The 20090-nt window shown below is 37.7% G+C and overlaps 1 protein-coding gene across 2 annotated transcripts in view; it reads right to left on the bottom strand.

The window, feature by feature from the left end:
- VCL (vinculin) overlaps positions 1-20090 on the bottom strand; it is a 94200-nt gene that overhangs the window by 26126 nt on the left and 47984 nt on the right. For both annotated transcript variants that reach the window (XM_033131241.1, XM_033131240.1), the window contains exons 3-9: positions 17078-17228; positions 16787-16895; positions 14413-14535; positions 12797-12957; positions 5206-5296; positions 3963-4110; positions 257-410 (exon numbers count right to left, since the gene is read on the bottom strand). In XM_033131241.1, the coding sequence (XP_032987132.1) occupies positions 257-410; positions 3963-4110; positions 5206-5296; positions 12797-12957; positions 14413-14535; positions 16787-16895; positions 17078-17228 (937 nt within the window). The remainder of the gene's footprint in view (positions 1-256; positions 411-3962; positions 4111-5205; positions 5297-12796; positions 12958-14412; positions 14536-16786; positions 16896-17077; positions 17229-20090) is intronic.

Here is a 20090-nt window from a genome sequence, read left to right as displayed (position 1 = left end):
AAGATGCTTATTTCAAAATATAAATAAATACTATCTATCATAGATGGCAGTGGAAGTGTTAACATTAGTAACTGCTGGGAATTAGTCATCACTTAGAAACACCCATTATCCACCCACAGTAAATGAGAGGAGGGGAGGGAGAGAGAGGAAGGGCGGGGGAGAGAGATGGACAGAGATAGATAGATGGATACAGGCTATTTATGGAACGTTTCTTTCTCTTTTATGTCCCACCCCTCTTGAAAATCATCAGTACTACCTGAGCAGCATCGATCTTCTTCGCAATACTCTGCTTTGAGTTTGTCATGGCTTCCAACTTGCGGGCTGCATTTTCCACTTTGGCTGTGAGCACATCCAGGCCCTGAGACACCTGCTGGGCTTTCTGCATGGCTACCGGTGAGGCTCCTTGTCCTCTACTCAAAACAGATAGATGCTGTCACTGCACTCTCTCAAATGCTTAATAGCAAAATCATACTAAAAGCACAGTATATGTCATTTTTCTTAACATGCTTGTCTTTTTCCTTTTCTCCAGTAAGTCTGAGAGAGCACAAGAAAACACAGAGAGAACAAAATAAAACCCCCAAACCATCTGCTTTCTCCTTTGCTTTTGAAAATACACATCAGCTTCGTGGAGCTGCATAACCGTTTTAAAGACCAGGCCTACATATTTTGATAAGAATGATTCTCCTCTTGGTAGTGATTACCTAATCAAATCTAAACTTCAGGGGAAAATGTGCTTGTGATCTTATTGCTATGGCGGGTTGTGTTACCATAGCAACGGGTGCTTTAGAAATAAACAGTCCATTAGATTGTCTTATTTACGGACAAGTATACATTAAAAATGTTTCAGGAGGCAGTATGCGCTGTGTTGCTGAAATGAAAGTACAGCACACGGGGACCAACCAGATCTGGGTTCAAAACCTGGCTCATAGTACCTGTGGAACCTTGTTTATCAGGTTTTACCTCCTAGGGCTTCAGTTTTCTAACTTATAAAATGGGGGGTGGGTAGGCAACGAACAATACTTGCCTCACTTATCAAACACAGTGGCCTCAAGCAAAAGATATATTTGAAAATACTCTGCCAATAAAGCAATACACATAACATGTTTCCCCAAAAATAAGACCAGGTCTTATATTAATTTTTGCTCCAAAAGATGCATTAGGGCATATTTTCAGGGGATGTCTTATTTTTTCATTCACAACAATCCACATTTATTCAAATATAGTCATGTCATCTTCTTCTGGGACATTGTCACAACATACTAAATGCGTCTGCCTGGCTGACGATCTTAACAGGGGCTTATTTTCAGGATAGGTCTTATTTTCGGGGAAACACAGTATATACTGTGATACAGATTACTATTATTATTATTGAATTATTACTATTAAAATGAACCTAATGATAACCTTAAATGTCTACCTTCCACTCCTATGCAATCTATAAATATCAAAACCAGTTACCGTGTTTCCTGAAAATAAGACCTAGCCAGACCACCAGCTGTAATGCGTCTTTTGGAGCAAAAATTAATATAAGACCCGGTCTTATTTTACTGTAATATAAGACCGGGTTTTATCTAACAAGACTGGGTCTTATATAACATAATATAATATAAGACCGGGTCTTATATTAATTTTTGCCCCAAAAGACGCATTAGAGCTGATGCTTCGGCTAGGTCTTATTTTCGGGGAAACATGGTAGTACTGAGAAAAAAGAAAAAAAAAAGCACATGGTGACAAGAAACCATCGTTTCTCATCAAGTTCCTAAAGAACTAATTTCACTATATTCCTCTCTCAGAAATGGTAACGCTACTACTACAAAAAAATAATATGAGCTTGTTTTTCCTTTGTGGACACTTTGCAAGTCATAACAAAGTAAAATTTTCCATCGTTTTACCAGCTCAGATTTTGCAAACTCAACCAGAGGGAGGGGTGGCAACTTTATCATTTGGTAGAATGGCCTGGCTGGTCATCCTCATCAGAGTTCCCGATTTTAGGATAAACTCCAAAACGACTTTGGTTATGTTACTTATAATATGGATCTGTCATTTGTTTTTCTAGCCTCTTTTTAAATTTATCTCTGTGTTTCATCTATACCAATACTTAGGTAAGGAACTCAGTATTTATTTCCAGGTTTATAAAAGGTATTTCTACCTTTTACTTGTACTTGAGGCTTCCCCCCCTTTTCACATGGCAGAGGGATGGAGGATTTGGGGAAACATAGTTTTATGATTTAATTTGTTTTTCCCCTTCAAATCTAGTAATTTATGATGAGAAAGCTTTTTGGTATGAGAGTCCAACTTTGAGAAAGTAAAAATATGTTGGGGCTATATAGTTTTTCTCATTAAAAATAAAAAGTTTATTGAGTCCCGGGGGTGGGGGGATATATACTTCCAACCTAGAAACCCTAGTAGGTGACTGAATCAGAGAGCATCAATGAGGAAATTGTTACCGAGTTTCTGCCACTAAAATGTTAAACCAGCTGGGCATATTCAAGAAGGAATAACAGCTTTCGAATCATTCACTGTGAAGGGATACTGCAGATTCCAGCGGGAAGCAGGCCCACAGATGCTCGGTGCTGTTCCAGCCTTTTCTCTTTACAGATTAATGGACGATCCCATACAGAAACTCCCTCCTTCTCGTGCTCAAATGCATCTTTTTCTAAACACATACAAGTGTGTATTTGAGAATTCCAAGGGAAAACTGTCTACCACACTGTGAAAAGGCTACAGACAAAGGAGCCAGCGGTGAGAAATTAGAAGAGCCAAGAATCTTGTCAGACTGCACTGGCATTTCTCCGAATGGGAACAGAACTTCTTTTTGTGCTTTCTGTAAAGTTCTTGTCATGCTCACGACAAAGGAGACTGCTTCACAGCAGGAGAAAAAGGCTTACTGAGTTCAATGAGATAACTTTTATTTATGCTGTTCCTTCCCCACTTCGAGGTAGAGACTCGTAACGGGAAGCCCCTGGACCTTCCAGGGCTACTGTGAATCCACAAACCTCTGGAAATTATATGCAATATTGTTCAGATGCATCTTTTTAGGTAGAGATTAATGGCTTTCATCAGATTGTAAAAATGATCTTCGTTCTGAAAAGGTTAAGAAGTACCCCTTTAAGAGCTGTACTCTTCAGTCTGTTATGTGAATCCCTTTGAGACCAGGTGTCATGCATGGTGGGCAGCATGCAAGGAGTGTTTCTGAGGCCCGTTTGAATGGAGATCCTGTATATTCCAATTATCTCAAGATGTTTCATGACATTCTTGAAGCAAAATTAAACTTCCTCTACACTCATGTCTCATCATACTTCAATTTTTCTCAATGTCCACAGTATAAAATTTCATAAAAATTCAGCTCTTTTAGAACTTCATTAACTCTATGGATGAGTTCCAAAGAAACCTATATTATACTGAGTTTTCTTAATAGCAAACTATATGTGTCTAGTTTAAAGGGGAAAAAGTTCTAAAAGCCAAAGCTTGAGGCACATAAAAGAAAGGTAAAAGAAATATGAAACCAAATGAAGAATGATGAAATAGAACTCAAAAGAGCCTAGAAATGACCAACTTTAAGAATAACCTATTTAACCTGATTTTGCAAATGACATGGAAAATAATTCCCATGTTTTCACTCTTTATTTTTCTTTCTACCAGTCCCTCATAAGAGATATCTACCCATGCCAGACTTGACCACTGCCCCTTATTTTTCATGAGCTCACGGCTAGAGACCAAGATTAGATATCAGATTTCTAGTTCAATTTCAATTTTATTACAAGGCATCTGCACATTTTAAAAGTTCAGCAAAAAGCAAGTTCACTTCAAGCTCAAAAGAATTAATAGAGTATAATATCTATGTTACCTAGTAGCCAAGGAGAACACTGCAAAATCAGTAGACTTGCTTTCTGAATCCCTCTGTCAGGGGAAAGGGCCTATGTGCCACCCGCTACTGCTCTGGCAAGAGCAGAGGATATTACCTGGCTCGGTGATCAGCCACTTGATCGGTCATCTGTCCTAGCACTTTGCAGGTTCCAAGGATCTCCCTGCGTTCTTTGCCTGCACAGAGTTCACCAACTTTTCCAGCTTCATCTAAGATCTGCCTGATGGCCTGCTCACCAGCATCCCCTAAAATGAAAAGATATTCAATATCGATCGACATTGTTAACCTGTGAATTATTTAGAGAGGATGCTTTACAAGTCATTTCATTCACGAAGGAACTGATGATTTCAAACAAGACTAGTGAATAGAAAGCAATACATCAGATAGCTAACAGCCAAGCAGAGCCCTGACAACCTTAGGGTGAGGTTTCAACCACAAATATTGCTAAAAAAGGGAAAGCTACTTGGAACTACAGCCACCTGGAGACAATAAGCAGCTGTGGTTAAGAATATGGATGATGCACAGGATGGCCACGGGGTTTGAAAATTAATCTGGGGAACGTAATTTAGTGGTTACCAGAGGCTAAGGGGGTTGGGGGGTGGGAGATGAGGGTAAGGGGGATCAAATATACGGTGATGGAAGGAGAACTGACTCTGGGTGGTGAACACACAATGTAATTTATAGATAATGTGATACAGAATCGCACACCTGAAATCTATGTAATTTTACTAACAATTGTCACCCCAATAAATTTAAAAAAAAAAAAAAAAGAATATGGATGATGAAAATAGGTTCTAACAATTGAATAGTACTTAGCACCTCTAACCTCTGTTAGGCTTTTCACATTCATTCAAGTGTTAATCTAAAACTGAATAACCATTCGATTAGAAAATCCATAAAGTCTAGCTCACTAACCTATTTGGGTCTTATCTCTATATAAGCTAACTTTGTTTTCCAATTCTTCTTGTCATCATCATTTAATCTGATCAAGTATTTTGTTGACATAAATGGAAATATGCCTAATGGGAATGAAAAGAGTAGAGTTTTTATTCAAAATAATTACCTTTCTGATTCAGGGCAGAGGTGAACCAGTAATTTGGCAAAGAATACCCAGTTCAGCTTGGTTTATTCCTCCACGATAAGAGGTGATTAGTCTATGGCCTTCATTCTTTGAAGGCCCAGTAACACTTCCATTAGTCAAAACCAATGAAAGGGTCTATGGCTCTAAATGTTGCAGTAGTTATCGCAGGATTATGAGATTCTAGGAAGATTTCCTTCTTCTGTTTGCTTGGTTTTAGGTTTATGTTGTGTTTATCAGAAAAGTAGAACCAGGGGGTTACCTGGGGGCGCACTGGGATCACGGAGCCAACCTTTGGCCTGGTTCAGTTTGGAGTCTATGGAGGCCAGTGCTCTCTTCATGGCTTCAGTGTCCTTTTGAAGAGAAATTCCACAATTATTTTCTTTGCAAAAATTGCGATACCATGATACAAAGTAAGACAGAGAAGAAGTGACAGCACTTACATACAATAGCTATGGTAGTCCTACAAAGCCTTAAAAATATTCTCATCACACCAGACGCTCATTTCTATCAAAATGCAGCATCTTGCATGCAAATCTTCAGTTAATTCTATTCTGTTTCCTAATCTCCCTAATGCTAACCCATGAAAACTGGTAAAATCGCTCAAGCCAAAAGATGTTTAATGTCTTCAGCAGGAAAAAGCCCTGTTGTCACATGCCTCATTATCAGCCTTTCCACTAGTCAACATTCATCTACTGCAGCCCTGCCAAAGCCCTCCCAGCTTCAAGGAAGCCTCATTAGCATGTGGTGCCACAAATCATGGTTCTTTTACATCTTATTTTGAAATACACACACACACACACACACACACACACACACACGATGATGATTCACTATATTAATCTGAAAACCTTGGAATTACTGGTTGGAAAAAATGAAAATGTGAATCTAGCAATTTAGTTCTAATTCCATAAATAAACCACTAACTGTAATACAAGAAAGAAGTATTTTTTTTTGCCTTCCCTGCCACTCCTCATCCTTATTTCCCTTACCATCCCTAATCTATAAGAAGAGGCAGGATAAAATAAGTGGGTCTCAATTTACTCTTTAATATCAGGACTCATAATGACTAACATAAAAGTAGCATAAAAATCTCCCAGGATATATAGCATGAGAAGCTGAAACAACAGACTAATCACTTTAAAAAATACATATATTTTAATAAAGTTTTGGAAATATAGAAAAAACGCAGAGAACAATGTAACTAATACCCATGTACCCATCCTCACAATTGACACACTGGCCATCTCTCAAGTCTGTATCTAACACCTTAAAAGACAGTCTACCTCCCTTTTGCTCTAGGGAAATGCCTCTTACAGAGTCCATCCACGAAAGCACTGAGTTAACCTGAAATTCTAGGCAATGCCCTAAATCCCTAATTTTTTTCAATTTGCAGTCCGCAAAACTTCGGTTCTTACAGGTGTTGTACCAACAGTGTTCCACACGGGGGCAGCAGGAACACCCTCCCCTTCCCCCTTCTGATTTGAACATGTCCCAGCAAAGCACTAGGAGAAATAAGCGCTGGGAGCACTCAAGAGTTAGGCAGCCTGATCCCAGCTTTTCCGAAATACCTATTCAAATTACAGGACTCAGCTCTGGATTCCTTCCTTCTCCATCTAAACAGATACAGATTATTTTCCTGTTGAAGCTTTGGCTATCTAAGAGTCTAAAGAGCAAATTCTCAGCCAGAGCAACTAAAGAGAGTGAACTAAATTACTGAAAAAAAAGGAAGTAAAATATTTTTATTATCAAGTTATATGGAATTATGGTAGCTATCTATCAATAAAAGGCAGAGTGGTAAGAGGATCTATTTCAAAAATTCATTTGTAATTAGTATAACTAGACAAGTGACATTTTTTACATGCTTTGATTCTGAAATGGTTTAAATATCTGCTCCTCCTCTATCTTGTTCTACATTAATCTGTACAGCCAGCCCTGCCTTCAAAAGTAACACAAAAGTCACTTTAACTTAATTCCAAATGAGCAAGGCCCAAATCAGTATCTTTTCAAAGAGAGTTCAGGCAACTCCTAACCTCTGCGAGTTGGACAGGCTTTAGGGTCTAACACAAGCTCTCACCTAGGAAATATGTGCACTCTTTGAAGAAAAGACATTATACCCATGTAAAAATACTGAATTTAAAATCTATTAATAGCCATTTCTCTAACACTCTTATATTTCAGTGAAAAATACTATTTATTACATTTTAAAAATCAAAATTCAAGGGGAAACAAAGATCAGAAAAACTTTCAATGCCTACTGTAGCATTAAAGGCAACTAGTTAGGAAACTAACTTTGTACATTTCCTACATGTTAGGTTCTGTTTTAGGCATTTTTTTTCTCCTATTATTACATCACTGAAACTCAAACTTAAATGTAATTTAATTTTACAAATTAAGAGACTGGGAGAGGCTTTTTCCTAGAAACCCAATTTGATCGCATGTTTGTTGACATCAAACCTCATTTTATATTAGACGAAACGCAAGACTTTTTCTTTCCCCAAAGAGAGTTGCAAAGAATCAACTAACCTTCTATAACAGTCAGCAAATCTTTGCCTTGTTGATTTTGGCTTTGGTTAATACTGCCCAAAAAATAAGTTCTAGAATCAAATTCATAACCCTCACTAACTAAAATGACTGCTTTTATTATCCATTGCCCCCCAATTTTTTCAAATACAATGGAAAAACTGGCTTTGTTCTATTCAGTGTCCTCAAAAAACATTGCTTCTTTTTCCCTCCCTAATAAAGCACGAGTGGCCACTGACACTTCAACGAAAGAATCTAATTCTCAAGAAGTGACTAATTTACTCCTAAATGGGAGATATGATATCAACAAGTCAAAATTAAGAGATGTTCATTTTCCCCTAAGAAGAACCAATGGCAAACTTAGACCAAAGCTGTGTTTTTAAACTGGAAATTTCAATTCGTTACCAAATTTTTTAATAATATGAATTTTAAACAATTTTGGAGATTTCAAATAGTCACTAAAAGGGCCACCTTAACTTTTTCTGGAATAGATAAAGTTTTAAATAATCACTGAAACACATTTAATGTCATATCTAGTAAAAACAAAAAGGTCAATGGGAACAAATATTCTGGTCTCCTCATATATATTTCCTTTGAAGGGCAGTATTTCTTATGGGATTGACAGAATTCTGTCATAAGCAACTAAGTATAAACACTGAATGTGATATAAAACAAATTCACTGAACAACTAGGATTGAAAGTCACTTTTGAGATATATTTTATAAAGGGTGCAAATAATCAGAATCCTTGTGTCAAAACCATACTATGTACCACAAAGCTTTTAGTTAAACCTTGTCATGTAAATCTAAGTACGCAGAGTATAATCTAGGTATGAAACAGAAGAGAAAAAATTGCACCTTCATGTGAGTACATGCTTCTGTAAAATCGCAAATTTGGGAAAGAGGAAAGTCTCCACCAATCTCTTCTCTGGGTTTTTTGGTTATTTTTTATAAAGAGTGGGTGTAAAAAAAGACATGATCTAGTCATGCAACTTTGGAGACAGCTGGCAGGGATCTGGTCCCCCTCCCACTACAGTCCCTTTTACGGTAGAACTCTTCTGAATTCATGTTTTAAATGAAAAAAATCACTGTTCCTTGGTACTCTACGCCCCATATCAAAAGGTGGAAGGACAATCTAAAAGAACTCCTTTCTATATGCGTTCCCAGGAACTGAAACACTCCTGAATTTTAATATAAAGGTAGACCTAAGGAACTCAGAATAATACTAAAAATCACTGAGTTCCTCATATACAGTCAAGAGGAACTGTGGTGAGAAAACAGGTCTTACAGTCCCAGGCTCTTAAAAATTGTAAATATGGGACTAAGAATCCCCTCTTCCACTGTCCAGCCTATTCTCCCTTTGCCCCTAACAAGTCCCTTCCCTATCCTTCCTACTCGTTTCCATCCCTGACCACATCGCCACCCCCCAAATCAATGTTCCAAACAAAGATGTTTCTGAGAAGAACAGACTGGGCAGTAGAACAAAATCTCACAAACTACATTTAAGCAATGACGGAAAGTCATCCAGCTCCTAGAATTCAAGCCAGTTACGCTCCTGGGTTTCAGTCCCTCAGCTCCAAGAATACTTTCCCAGCTCTAAAATTCTGTGCCACCTAAACGTGTACAGTCAGACGTACCAACTAGAAGATCACTTGGACCAGAAGGGAATCATCAACTCCTTTAAATTTTTGGGCTTTGCTCCTGTTTGGGGGGGTGGGGGGTGGGGATAGAACACCATAAATACCTGAATTAACTATTTCTCTCAAACTCCAAGAGATAGCTCTTTCGTTTTATTAGCTGCTAAAATAAAACACTAGAAGACTCATAAAAAGCTCACGTACAAGTTCATTTTTCAAAAATGAAATAAAAGTCAACGTTTAAATCCCAATGGTCTGTAGGAAGGCAAGTATTACAGGACTGCACGTTCTAACCAATATTTCCTTCTTTGGCAAAGCAGAGTAATCTGAGTAAGACATGGATGAGGCAGTCACTGCATTTAACCATCACCAACCTCGGCCCCCAGAGGGAGGAGACTCACCACAGGAACTAATTCTGAATAACAGCATCTAATGACTCAAAGCACAGTTATAGGAGCATCTATGTGGAAACAAAATTTTTTAGCCATCAAAGGCTTTTAACCTTTTTTCTCACTTCCTCTTACTTCTCAGCATGCATCAAAATACAAGTAATATAAATACAAAAAAAATCAACAGATTGCTAAATGAACAAGGGGTAGAACGAGAATTGTGTTTAATTCACAAACTTGGTAGTTTCGCACTGTATTCCCCAGGAAAAATGCTAAGATAATGTTTTGATCACTTATACGATGACTGTTGGTTTAAGGAAGGGGAAATCTTGACTTTCAAAACAAAACGAAGTGTTTAGAGTAGAAGTACTTTTAAGTTTGTAAATCTGCAATTTGAATGTAGGTATAGAGGTAAAACAATCAGCTATTGCATTGTCCCTTTAAAATCTTAATCAGCAAGACGTACTTTTACCAAGAATTTTTTCCACTTACTTTCTTCCCCCACTTTTCTAGAAGAACCATCACTTTCCAGGAGAAAACTGCACCAGTGGGGAAGCATGAAACAAGTACGGTAAGACAAAGTTAATTTTTTATTGGTAGGGGCAAGAGGAGGTAAAAAATACCATATTTATTCAACAGAATGGGAATTCAGGGGTCATAGACAGATGGATGGTCTGATTAAATCACTGCTTCCAGTTCAGCAATGAAAGATGCTTAATGCTACTGAACTGAAAAATAACCAAAACCCTAGTTACCAATTTGCATTTTCAAGGTAAAAATTTATTTTTCCTAAATATTCTTACAACTAATAAAAATGATTACTCTTAGGGGGTAAGAAGTGGGGTGGGTGGGGTTGAGAGTGAGATTTGCCGTGTATATCTTCTTACAGCCTCTCGAGTTTTGAACCAGGTAAATGTAAAACAAAAGCAAAATGAAATGAAAACAAAAATATCTTGCTCATTCTGATGTCATTATGCACTTGAGCTTCTTTGGGCTGAACTAATTTTATTTCTTTTATCCTGATCGTTTTGCGGTCTCCTAACAGTCTGATTCCTTCCAGAACAGCATCAAACTGAGCCAGCTACAAGACTGTTCACAGTGGGAGCCAGATTCATTTCATTTCCCTTGTTCAAACCCCCAAGTGCAAAAAGCCTTGTTCTGAAAAACTCAACTGACCACATTTTTCCAAAAAAAGTAGTAGTTCTCAATGACACTTGTACAAAAGAAAGTTCAGTAACACTTATTTACTAAATGATAGACAACTTTTCCCCTCTGAAAACAGAGAAGCAGTAAGGCGGCAATGCCCGCTCCTCTTTTTTACTAGTTCTCATCTGCAGGAAGCAAAGGAGAGAGAATAAGGAAAGAGATGAGGTTAGGGGAACATGAGATCATGGAGAACTATGGCTGATTCACAGCTCAGACAGCAGAACGTGCAGAGTGAGCTATGGACTGAAGTTAGGAAAAACTGGAGATATACCTTATTTTTTCCCTTTTGATTTTGAAGGCAAGGAGTATTGCCAAGGACAGATGTCCCATCTACATTCTCTAGCGTACCCATTTTCATTATGGCTTAAAACCTCAACGACACATCTCTAAAAGCAAAATTCCAGAGCCTGCAACGGAGACTGGTAGGAGAAGCAAATACAGAGATGGTAGCAGCTGGAAGTTTCCTTTCCTAACAGCAAGGTCCACTGGTAACTTCGGGGTCACCCAGCTACCTGGGGACACCTGCCCCTCAAATGAAGCCAGTGAGAATGACTGGCTTCAGTCCTCAGTTCTCAGGAGTCTACTCAAAGAGATGAAAGCACCCACTAAATATGGAAAGCCTGATAGCCCATAGATAATGTCTTTCCTTTTGCTTTCCCCAAAGAAATAGCTTAAGGTGAGCCCGAGTCAAACAGCCTGCTCAGCACAGCCCTGAGTCCCATATTAAATCACATTCTGACGCATATTCGAGCACAGTGTCACACACCGGCACACGGAATAAGGCATGGCACACAGCACAGGAAAACCTCACAGACATGCTTTTCTCTTTTTAAGTGGGGGAAAAAACAAAACAAAAAACTAGAGGGCAGGAGAAAGCTTACCTTCTAAACGTGAGAAAAAAGAATAAAACAAACAAGAGAACAACAAAAAAACAGATGCATAAAGAAGTCATAACAGGGAAGTGAAAGTTGTCAAATATGCAAAAGCAAAATGAAGTATAATATCAAAGACTTAAAATGATTTTACCATACAAATTTAAAATATAGTCTTAGAACTTGTTCAAGAACTTCATGCCTCTGTAAACAAATCCATAATTAAGATAAGCTGACTCATTTCTTCTGCATATTTAGATTCCCTTTCTGGACAACAGGAGAGGGCTTGGTGATGGGAGACCCAGTTCTGACCTTACCTTATAGGGGACCTGGAGGAAAACAGCCTTACTGGGCAACCCATGGAAGTCATACTACAAAATCCCCTCTTGAGTCTGCCACCAGCCTGCTGGGTGGCCCTGAAGACAACCTCTGGGTCACAAGAGGGGAAGCTGGATGCTGGAGACAATGTGTTTCCCCACTGCCTGCATCTTGGGCTCCTAGTAGGAAAGTGTAATGTAAGCCCAAGTGTCTCTGTTCCCCCCAAACGGTCACTAGACAGGGAGAAGCAAATCAGAGCGGCAGCAGCAGCAACACAAAACCACTGCTGCTGGACTCTAGAAGGAATCCACCAACCCTTCTAGAGTCCGAGAAGAAATTCTCGACTAAGTTCTAAAGAGTGAAAGGGCCCATCAAACTAACTGACACATGAGAAAACTAACATTTTAATGAAGCTTTCCTTACGAAAAATGGAATGATGACAGCACACACCTAGAAATGCCAAAAGTTTCTTCTGTCGATTTCTGTGGGTCAAAGGTTGGTGAAGGAGACGTTTTCCATAAAATTCAGTCACAGCTATATTATGTCTCTGACTTAGTCACCTAGCAACAACCACCCACAGAAAAGGCAGAGCTCTCACTCAGGGAGGCATACACCACACCCGAAGGAGTTCCTCCTTCGACCTATTAATGAGACTCCAACCTGAAGGAAAAGCTCTACGTCTCAGCCTTCAACCAACATTCACCAGACATACCTATTTATTGTTCTACCTTGGAACAAAGGAAATGTGCAAAAGCAGCAAGTAACCCATGAAACAAAAGCAAAGAAGAAATTACTTTCATAATATCTGAGTAGTCTTATGCTATATAGTTACAAGATAAAATGTGAGACAATCAAAACCCCAAGGAGAGATTTGGAGATTTTGCTTATTCCTCCTCTAATAACGCTTACCTTGCTGGCCCAGGCATCTTCATCCCAAGAAGTGAGTTGTAATACACGAATGATCTCATTAATTTCAGCACTCATCTTTTCTACAGTAAAATTGCGATTTTTCAAAGCTTCTTCTATTCCTTGGTTTTTTGAGTTTTTGGTTGTTACAAAAATCTTCATAGCTATAAAATAAACAAAAGATCAGAAACTAAGCTTGGAATTGAATTTTGCTGTATAACATTCACACAAGATGTTCCACCTGCAGACACTGCAAGTCTGCCGATAAAGTTCCAATCTCAGCAACCTTCATTGTAAAGAAAACCGAGCTTACAAAACAACACCACAACACGATCAAGGAACTAACTTAACATGCATACACTGATGACCTACAGTCACAAAATATCCAAAATATCCTCCTAAATCAGTCAGCATCCCAGCCCTAACACTGGCCCCATCAAACACAAACCCAATGGGACAAGATGAAAACAGTCAGTATAACTAATTGGAGAATCCTGCTGTCCCCAATCCTAATAGAAGATCCCAAAGTGTTGAGTGTATCTTCCAGGATTTCTCTCAACAGTTGGCAGGGACTTTCTAACCCCCAAAAGTGAAGAAGAAAATAATAATAATAATAATAATAATAATAATAATAATAATAATAATAATATGAAGCATTGGAGAAAGAGAATATGTTCCTATAAAATAATTAAAATTGTAAAAACAAAGATTAATCAACACTGTGAGTGACCCACTTTAGAAAGAAATCCTCTTCCCAACATCCTTTCTGCCACATCAAACAGTTGGACTCAAAAACATATTTCCCACAGAGATTGTAAGATTTATCTACATATTTTTGTTTTCTAGTTCATGTAAGGGCTTTCTGAACTCTTACACTCACAGCTCCTTTTTAGCTACTAAGTGAAATGCCAGAGCTGAAGGGCAGTAGCTGGGGATCACAGTGACATGTCCCACAAGATTCTGAAAATAAAGCTGCCCCCTGAGAGTTCAACTAACTCACAACCTGACTAAGACAACTTAGGTAAACCAGGAGGTGTCTGGTACATCCTAGATCATAAGTGCAGCTAGTTGAGAGAACAGCCACCATGTTTGCATTTCTGGTCTCTGCCCAATAGGAAGGTGGTCCCAGCTGGCACAGACCACCAGCTCCACAATGTAAAGAACACTTAAATATCTTTTTTGAAAAATCTGTATTATCACAACACTGAAAAGGGCTCTGGGTTCACTTCTTTATCACACAGTACACTGTAATGTCCATTCCAGCTCCTAAATGGTTTTTTATACTACAAATATAGGTGTCAAAATCCATACGTCCAAGACTACAGTTTCTAGGGGAGATTCCACCTCCCCGAAAAGGGGCTAATTAGAGCTTCTGGAGAACAGAACTAGTCAACAGGACGGGCAGTTTCCAACAAAGAGCAGGAGAAGCAGAGCATCAGTGAAGATAAACACTGGTTCTTAGCCAACCAATTGCAGCCATAGGTAACACCCAATCTGTTAGGTCTCATTTCTACCCAGGCTAAAGGATATGCAACTAGGCAGCAAAAGAACGTGAACACCAGAGTTTAGAACACATTAACATTTTTTTTTCTGTACGATAAAGTAGAGGCAGAAAATACCTGAGATGAGAACTGGCAGCAACTCTTTCACAGTGTTCATTGAGTTCACCAACATCACTCGGTGCTCCTGGTGAGTCAGTTCCTGCTGCCTCTCGTCAATCATCTTTGCCATCTTAGTCATTCCTGAGGCGGAAGGAATTAAGTGTGCAGGGTAAGTAGTGCAATCCAGAGTCTGGTTTTCTGAGCCGAAATCCATCATGAGTTACTAGGCAAGTCCCAACTGAGTACCCACTTATTTAAACAATAGACACTATCACTGAACTTGAGCATTTATGAAAGAGAATTTTTCAGGACTTTATTCTTTTCACTAAAAGTAATTTATTAAATATAAATTCTAAATGTGATATAATATTCATGTTTGACATAAATACATTCACAAAGCGTTACAAATGTTGAAATGAATAAATATATATTTGTAAAAAATAAATTCACAATTGGGGGAGATATATTTTGCCTGGCTACCATGCGTTCAGGTTTCACGCGGTGTAGCGGGCCACTGCGCCTACGTGTATGTACGAGGTCTGAAAATTCAATTCACAAACTCATCCTAGAAAACGTGCCGCATACCTCATTGCTGAATATCACTACGTCACCTTCAAAGTACTCCCCTTGGGAAGCTATGCACTGATGCCAGAACCTAGTCCACCCTTCCAAGCAATTTTTGGAACTCTTTTTCTGGAATGGCCATCAGAGCTGTCATCGTATTATGCTTGATGTCCTGAATGTCATCAAAATGTCTTCCTTTCAATATTTCCTTTATCTTTGGGTAAAGAAAAATGTCATTGGGGGCCAGATCAGGTGAGTAAGAAGGGTGTTCCAATACAGTTATTTGTTTACTGGCTAAAAACTCCCTCACAGACAGTGACGTGTGAGCTGGCGCATTGCTGTGATGCAAGAGCCATGAATTGTTGGTGAAAAGTTCAGGTCGTCTTAACTTTTTCCCGCTGCCTTTCAGCACTTGCAAATAGTAAACTTGGTTAACTGTTTGTCCAGTTGGAACAAATTCATAACAAATAATCCCTCTAATATCAAAAAAGGTTAGCAACATCATTGCAACATGTTCATGAACTAATTGTCAGACCTCGTATGTAAGAATCTCATGTGAGCCTGGTACTGAGAATCTAGTAGCCGAAAAAAATCTTAAGAATTACAATAATGTGTTTTGTTTTCAGCTTTATGTTTTTCTGTACTTTCCAATTTGTCCAAAATAAGCATGTACTACTTTTATATTTAGAAACAAATAGAAATGTAAAAATAATTTTAGTGATGACAGTCTTTGAAAGCATCTGGTGTTTTGGCATCAGCCTTCTTGCACTTTTTGTTTACTTTGGGGATTATTCAAAGGTGCTGTGTGAGTCTCTGAAACTTTGGTTTTTCAAACTAATCTTAGGATTTCATAAGTAGTTCACAGATTGTTAAGGGGTACCAAAGGGGGATGGAAAAGGTGGGGTGGAAATGACAGGGTGGCCCCTGCTTCATCTACAGTAACTCCAGTTTTGTCTTTTATATGTTGGGATTCTGCATAAGATTTCATTTGAAGAAATAGCTTTTTTTTCCAGTGTTATGAAAAAGTTTAAAGAGTACCGCTCTAAAGCCATTTTCCAGTGATCTTCAGTGATGGCTCAGAGAAATTTTTAATAGCCATGAGTTTATAGAATGACTGCACCAAACCTCATGAAAATACTGTTAATTAAAAAATCAATTCACATAAGACAAAAGAATTCTATAAGGGGCTATGTGATCTTTAATACTGACAAGTTAAATATGTGATGTATCTTGTCATTGGTCTCATTCATGTTTTAAGGACCTACAAGTTTATATTCTATGTCTATAACATGAAAAGCTGGTATCTGTTCATGTACTTTGAATATTCAATTCTCAGGTGACTAAACAATCATTTCAAAAATGAGACTTAACCACAGTAGTTCTTCTCTCCTTCTAGGTCTGATTAAATTATGCGGCCTTGGGCTAGGGCATGAATCTTTAATAGTAGGCTGGCTAATTAGCAAGCAAAGAAGTCACAGAGAGCTACAAGCCAGCTGGCAGACAGTGAAGGAATGCTGTATAATGTGGAATGGAAAGGTCAGGATTCAGGGTGGCCTCAAGCATTAGTCACAGAAAAGTATTTCCTCCATTCTCCCACATTTGCAATACTGAATTTAATTCATTAGACAGTGCCAGGATTTGTAGAAAGCAGATTCAACTTTCAGAGACAATGACATCTCCATAGAAGCACAGCTTTAGCTCGATCCATAGAGGAGCGACACCTAAATGTGCAGTGCATCATTACCTATCTTCTGCAAAAAGTAGAGGGGAGTTAGATCAAACATGGACAATCCATAAAATTTTATTATAAAAATTGGATATAACTAACCTGGTCCAAGATTCTTTGTGTACGTGACCAAATCTTCCATAGTTTCTACCACCTCTGCCACTGTAAGGTATTCCAAAATTCCTTTGCAGACTCTAATAATTTTACGAACCTGGAAATATATTTCGGAGTATTCAGTCAACTGAGTGAACAATAAGTAGAAAACAAGGTAATTCAGATGTATTACCTTGTATTCAACATTTTCTCATTCTAAACAATCATCAACCCTCCATTATTATCTTTAAGACTCGGCTTTTGTCCCGCAGAGGTCTGCATGGGCCTCAGCCCGCTTACCTCAGCCTCATCGAAGGTGAGAAGCAGGTCTGATGTACCGGACAGGATGCCCCTCGAGCCATCGATGAGATAATCTCGAGCAGGCACTGAGTAAGGGTCTGACTGAAGCATCTGTGCAGCCTGGACAAGTTTGGTGCAAGCATTCTCAACCCTGTGGGGAGGAACATGGAGTTAACTCCCTGGGAGAACCAAGCAGAAGATCACATGTAAAATGCAAAGAATGTAAATGGACGTAAATTCACATTTGTTTCCCACATGGAAAACAGCCAAGACCAATTTATAATAGAACCTAAGGCTTTAGCTTCTATTGACGATTGAGGGCAGCACATTCATTCATTCATTCATTGCACTAAGCCCTTGTTTTCATTACTTCCTGGTAACAAAAAAGGATGAGAAAATGGTTTGGACCTCTTACTTTAGATTGCAACATCTCTGTAACTCCTTTGTTTCCTTACTCCTTACCCTATACACACTTCACCAAGAACAGAAATCTTTGACAACAGTTTCAGATTGAGCATCTGAAAATAAAATGCCAAAGGACTGTGTTAAGTGAAATTTAATAGTCAAATGAAGCAAAGGAATAGGAGGAAACAAAGAGAAAGTATGAGGTAATGCATAAATTCCTCATTCATCTAGCTAAACGGATTTGTTTAACAAATTTATTGGACTCTTTGAAAACAGCCTTATAAAACTGTTGTTAATTAAAATGTCACTGGCATTAATAACTGAACCAGTTATTAATAGTTTAATATTAATACAGTTTAATAACACAGACAACCTGATCCAGCCAAAGGTGTTTTTTAGGGGAAGGGAGGAGTCCATTTAAAAGAGGAACCCAAAATGCATAAACCAAGTATTCTTTTTGACTCTCTTGTACTACTAAAATGTATTCATTCATCCATTCACAGAGTTGAAAAGGACCTCATAGATCATCTCCTCTAATCTCATATTCAATAAACCTATTATGTTATTATTTATAACTTAAAAAGATATGGAACAAATCTTTTAAAGTTAAAATATTTAGCCAAAATTATACATTCTTATTTGAAAACATAAAAAATGTCATGTGCATATAAAAGCCCACATCACAGGGTTGTTCTGAGGATCAAATGAAATAATGTAAAACTCTGCGAATATCAAATAGTGCTGCACTGTTAACAAATAGAATTAAAACAACATATGAATGTCAACTGCATAAAAAGCATCAGGCTATGGACATCATAGGTATGCACATAAAGATGCAAAAAACACAATTCTAACTTTCAAGATGCATACTTTACTGAGCTAAGTCACAAACAAGAGGGCCATGAGGCAGTATGTATAAATGTCAGTGAACAGCAAGACCTCATTGATGTGGCTTTTGATCACTCTTGAGACAACTGGTTGTTTTCTGTTCCTTTTTAATTTTTACATGAAAACTTCATTTAATTTTAAATTACATAATATGTATATCCATAGATACAACACAAACATACACATATATAAAACTAAAAAAGACCACAGTGAAAAATCTCCTTCCTTCTACTATCTCCTCGGCATTCAAATTCCGTCTACTTGCTACCAATGTTATGAGTTTCCTATTTTCTTCAAAAAACTGATACTTTATGAATAAAAAAACAAAAACATAGGTTTCTGCCTTTTTTTACACAAACAGTATCATCCTACACATACTCTCTGTATTCTGTTCTTTTTTTTTCCACTTAATTTAACTTGGAGATGTTCTGATAAAAATACATGAGGAGAGTCCTCATTCTTTTATACAGCTACATTAACTAGTCCATAATTTATTGGCCTCCTGCAATGAATCATCTTGAACATATATCATTTTTAAATGGAATTGCTGACTCAAAGGTATGGAGATTTATAATTTTGACAAACACCATATTGCCATCCACAGAAGTTATTAGTTTACATTCCCACCGCAGAGGATGAGAGTATCTGTTTCCTCAGTCTCAACAATTCAGTGTATAATCAAACTTATGTATCTTCACCACTATGACAGACCAAAATTAGATCCCAATGTATATTTTTAATTTAGATAAAATTCACTTAACATACAATTAGTCATTTTAAAGGGTGTAATTCAGTGGCATTTAGTGTATTCACAATGTTGAGCAACCACCAACTCTCTCTTGTGTCTATACGTTTTCATCACCTCAGAAAAACACCCTGCAGCAATTAAGTAATCACAGAGAAACAAAAATAATAACAACAGACTTTTCGCTGGAAACAATGCAAGCCAGGAGACAGTGGAGCAAAGAAATGAAAGAAAAAAAAAATCAATCCACCTAAAAATTTATACCCAAAGAAAACACATTTCAAAGTTTAAGGTGAAATAAAGACGTCTTCAAATCTATAAAAGCTGAAAGAATTAGTCACCAGCAGATCTGAACTGTAAGAAATGTTAAAGGAAGTCCTTCAGGAAGAAGAAAAAGTATACCAGGTGGAAATCTGGATTTACAGAAAACAATAAAGAGCACAAAATGGTAAGTATGTGGGCAAATATAAAAATATTTTTTTCTTTATTATTTAAATATCTTTAAAAGATAACTGACTGACTGAAGCAAGAACTTTTTCTTTAATGAACCAATCTTTATTTATTTATTTTTTTCAAGGTGGGCGCAGCTCACAGGGACCCATGCGGGAATCGAACCGGCAACCTTGGTACTATTAGCACCATGCTCTAACCATCTGAGCTAACTGACCATGCCTAAGTCAGAACTTTTTTAAAAATGAAGTTAAAAAAAGTAAATTTGATTTGGCAACCTAGTTAGTCAATGAGAACTGGCTTTGTCAATGATTATGGCAGATGTTTTCCATAAATTAAGCGAGCTAAATTTACATGGAAACATTTAAGACATATATATAACATACAATATGGCAGAAAATACAACTCAATTTATGATTTAAAATGTTTAAATGAAAACTTCAAAATATTCAAGAGAAGTATTTCAAAAGCCATTTAGGAACAGCCAACCACTCATTAACGACCACTAGTATAAAAGCACTTACC

The sequence above is a fragment of the Rhinolophus ferrumequinum genome, chromosome 16 (genome assembly GCF_004115265.2).
Source record: "Rhinolophus ferrumequinum isolate MPI-CBG mRhiFer1 chromosome 16, mRhiFer1_v1.p, whole genome shotgun sequence".
Classification (NCBI taxonomy): Eukaryota; Metazoa; Chordata; class Mammalia; order Chiroptera; family Rhinolophidae; genus Rhinolophus; species Rhinolophus ferrumequinum.
This window is presented reverse-complemented; position numbering and strand designations above follow the sequence as displayed.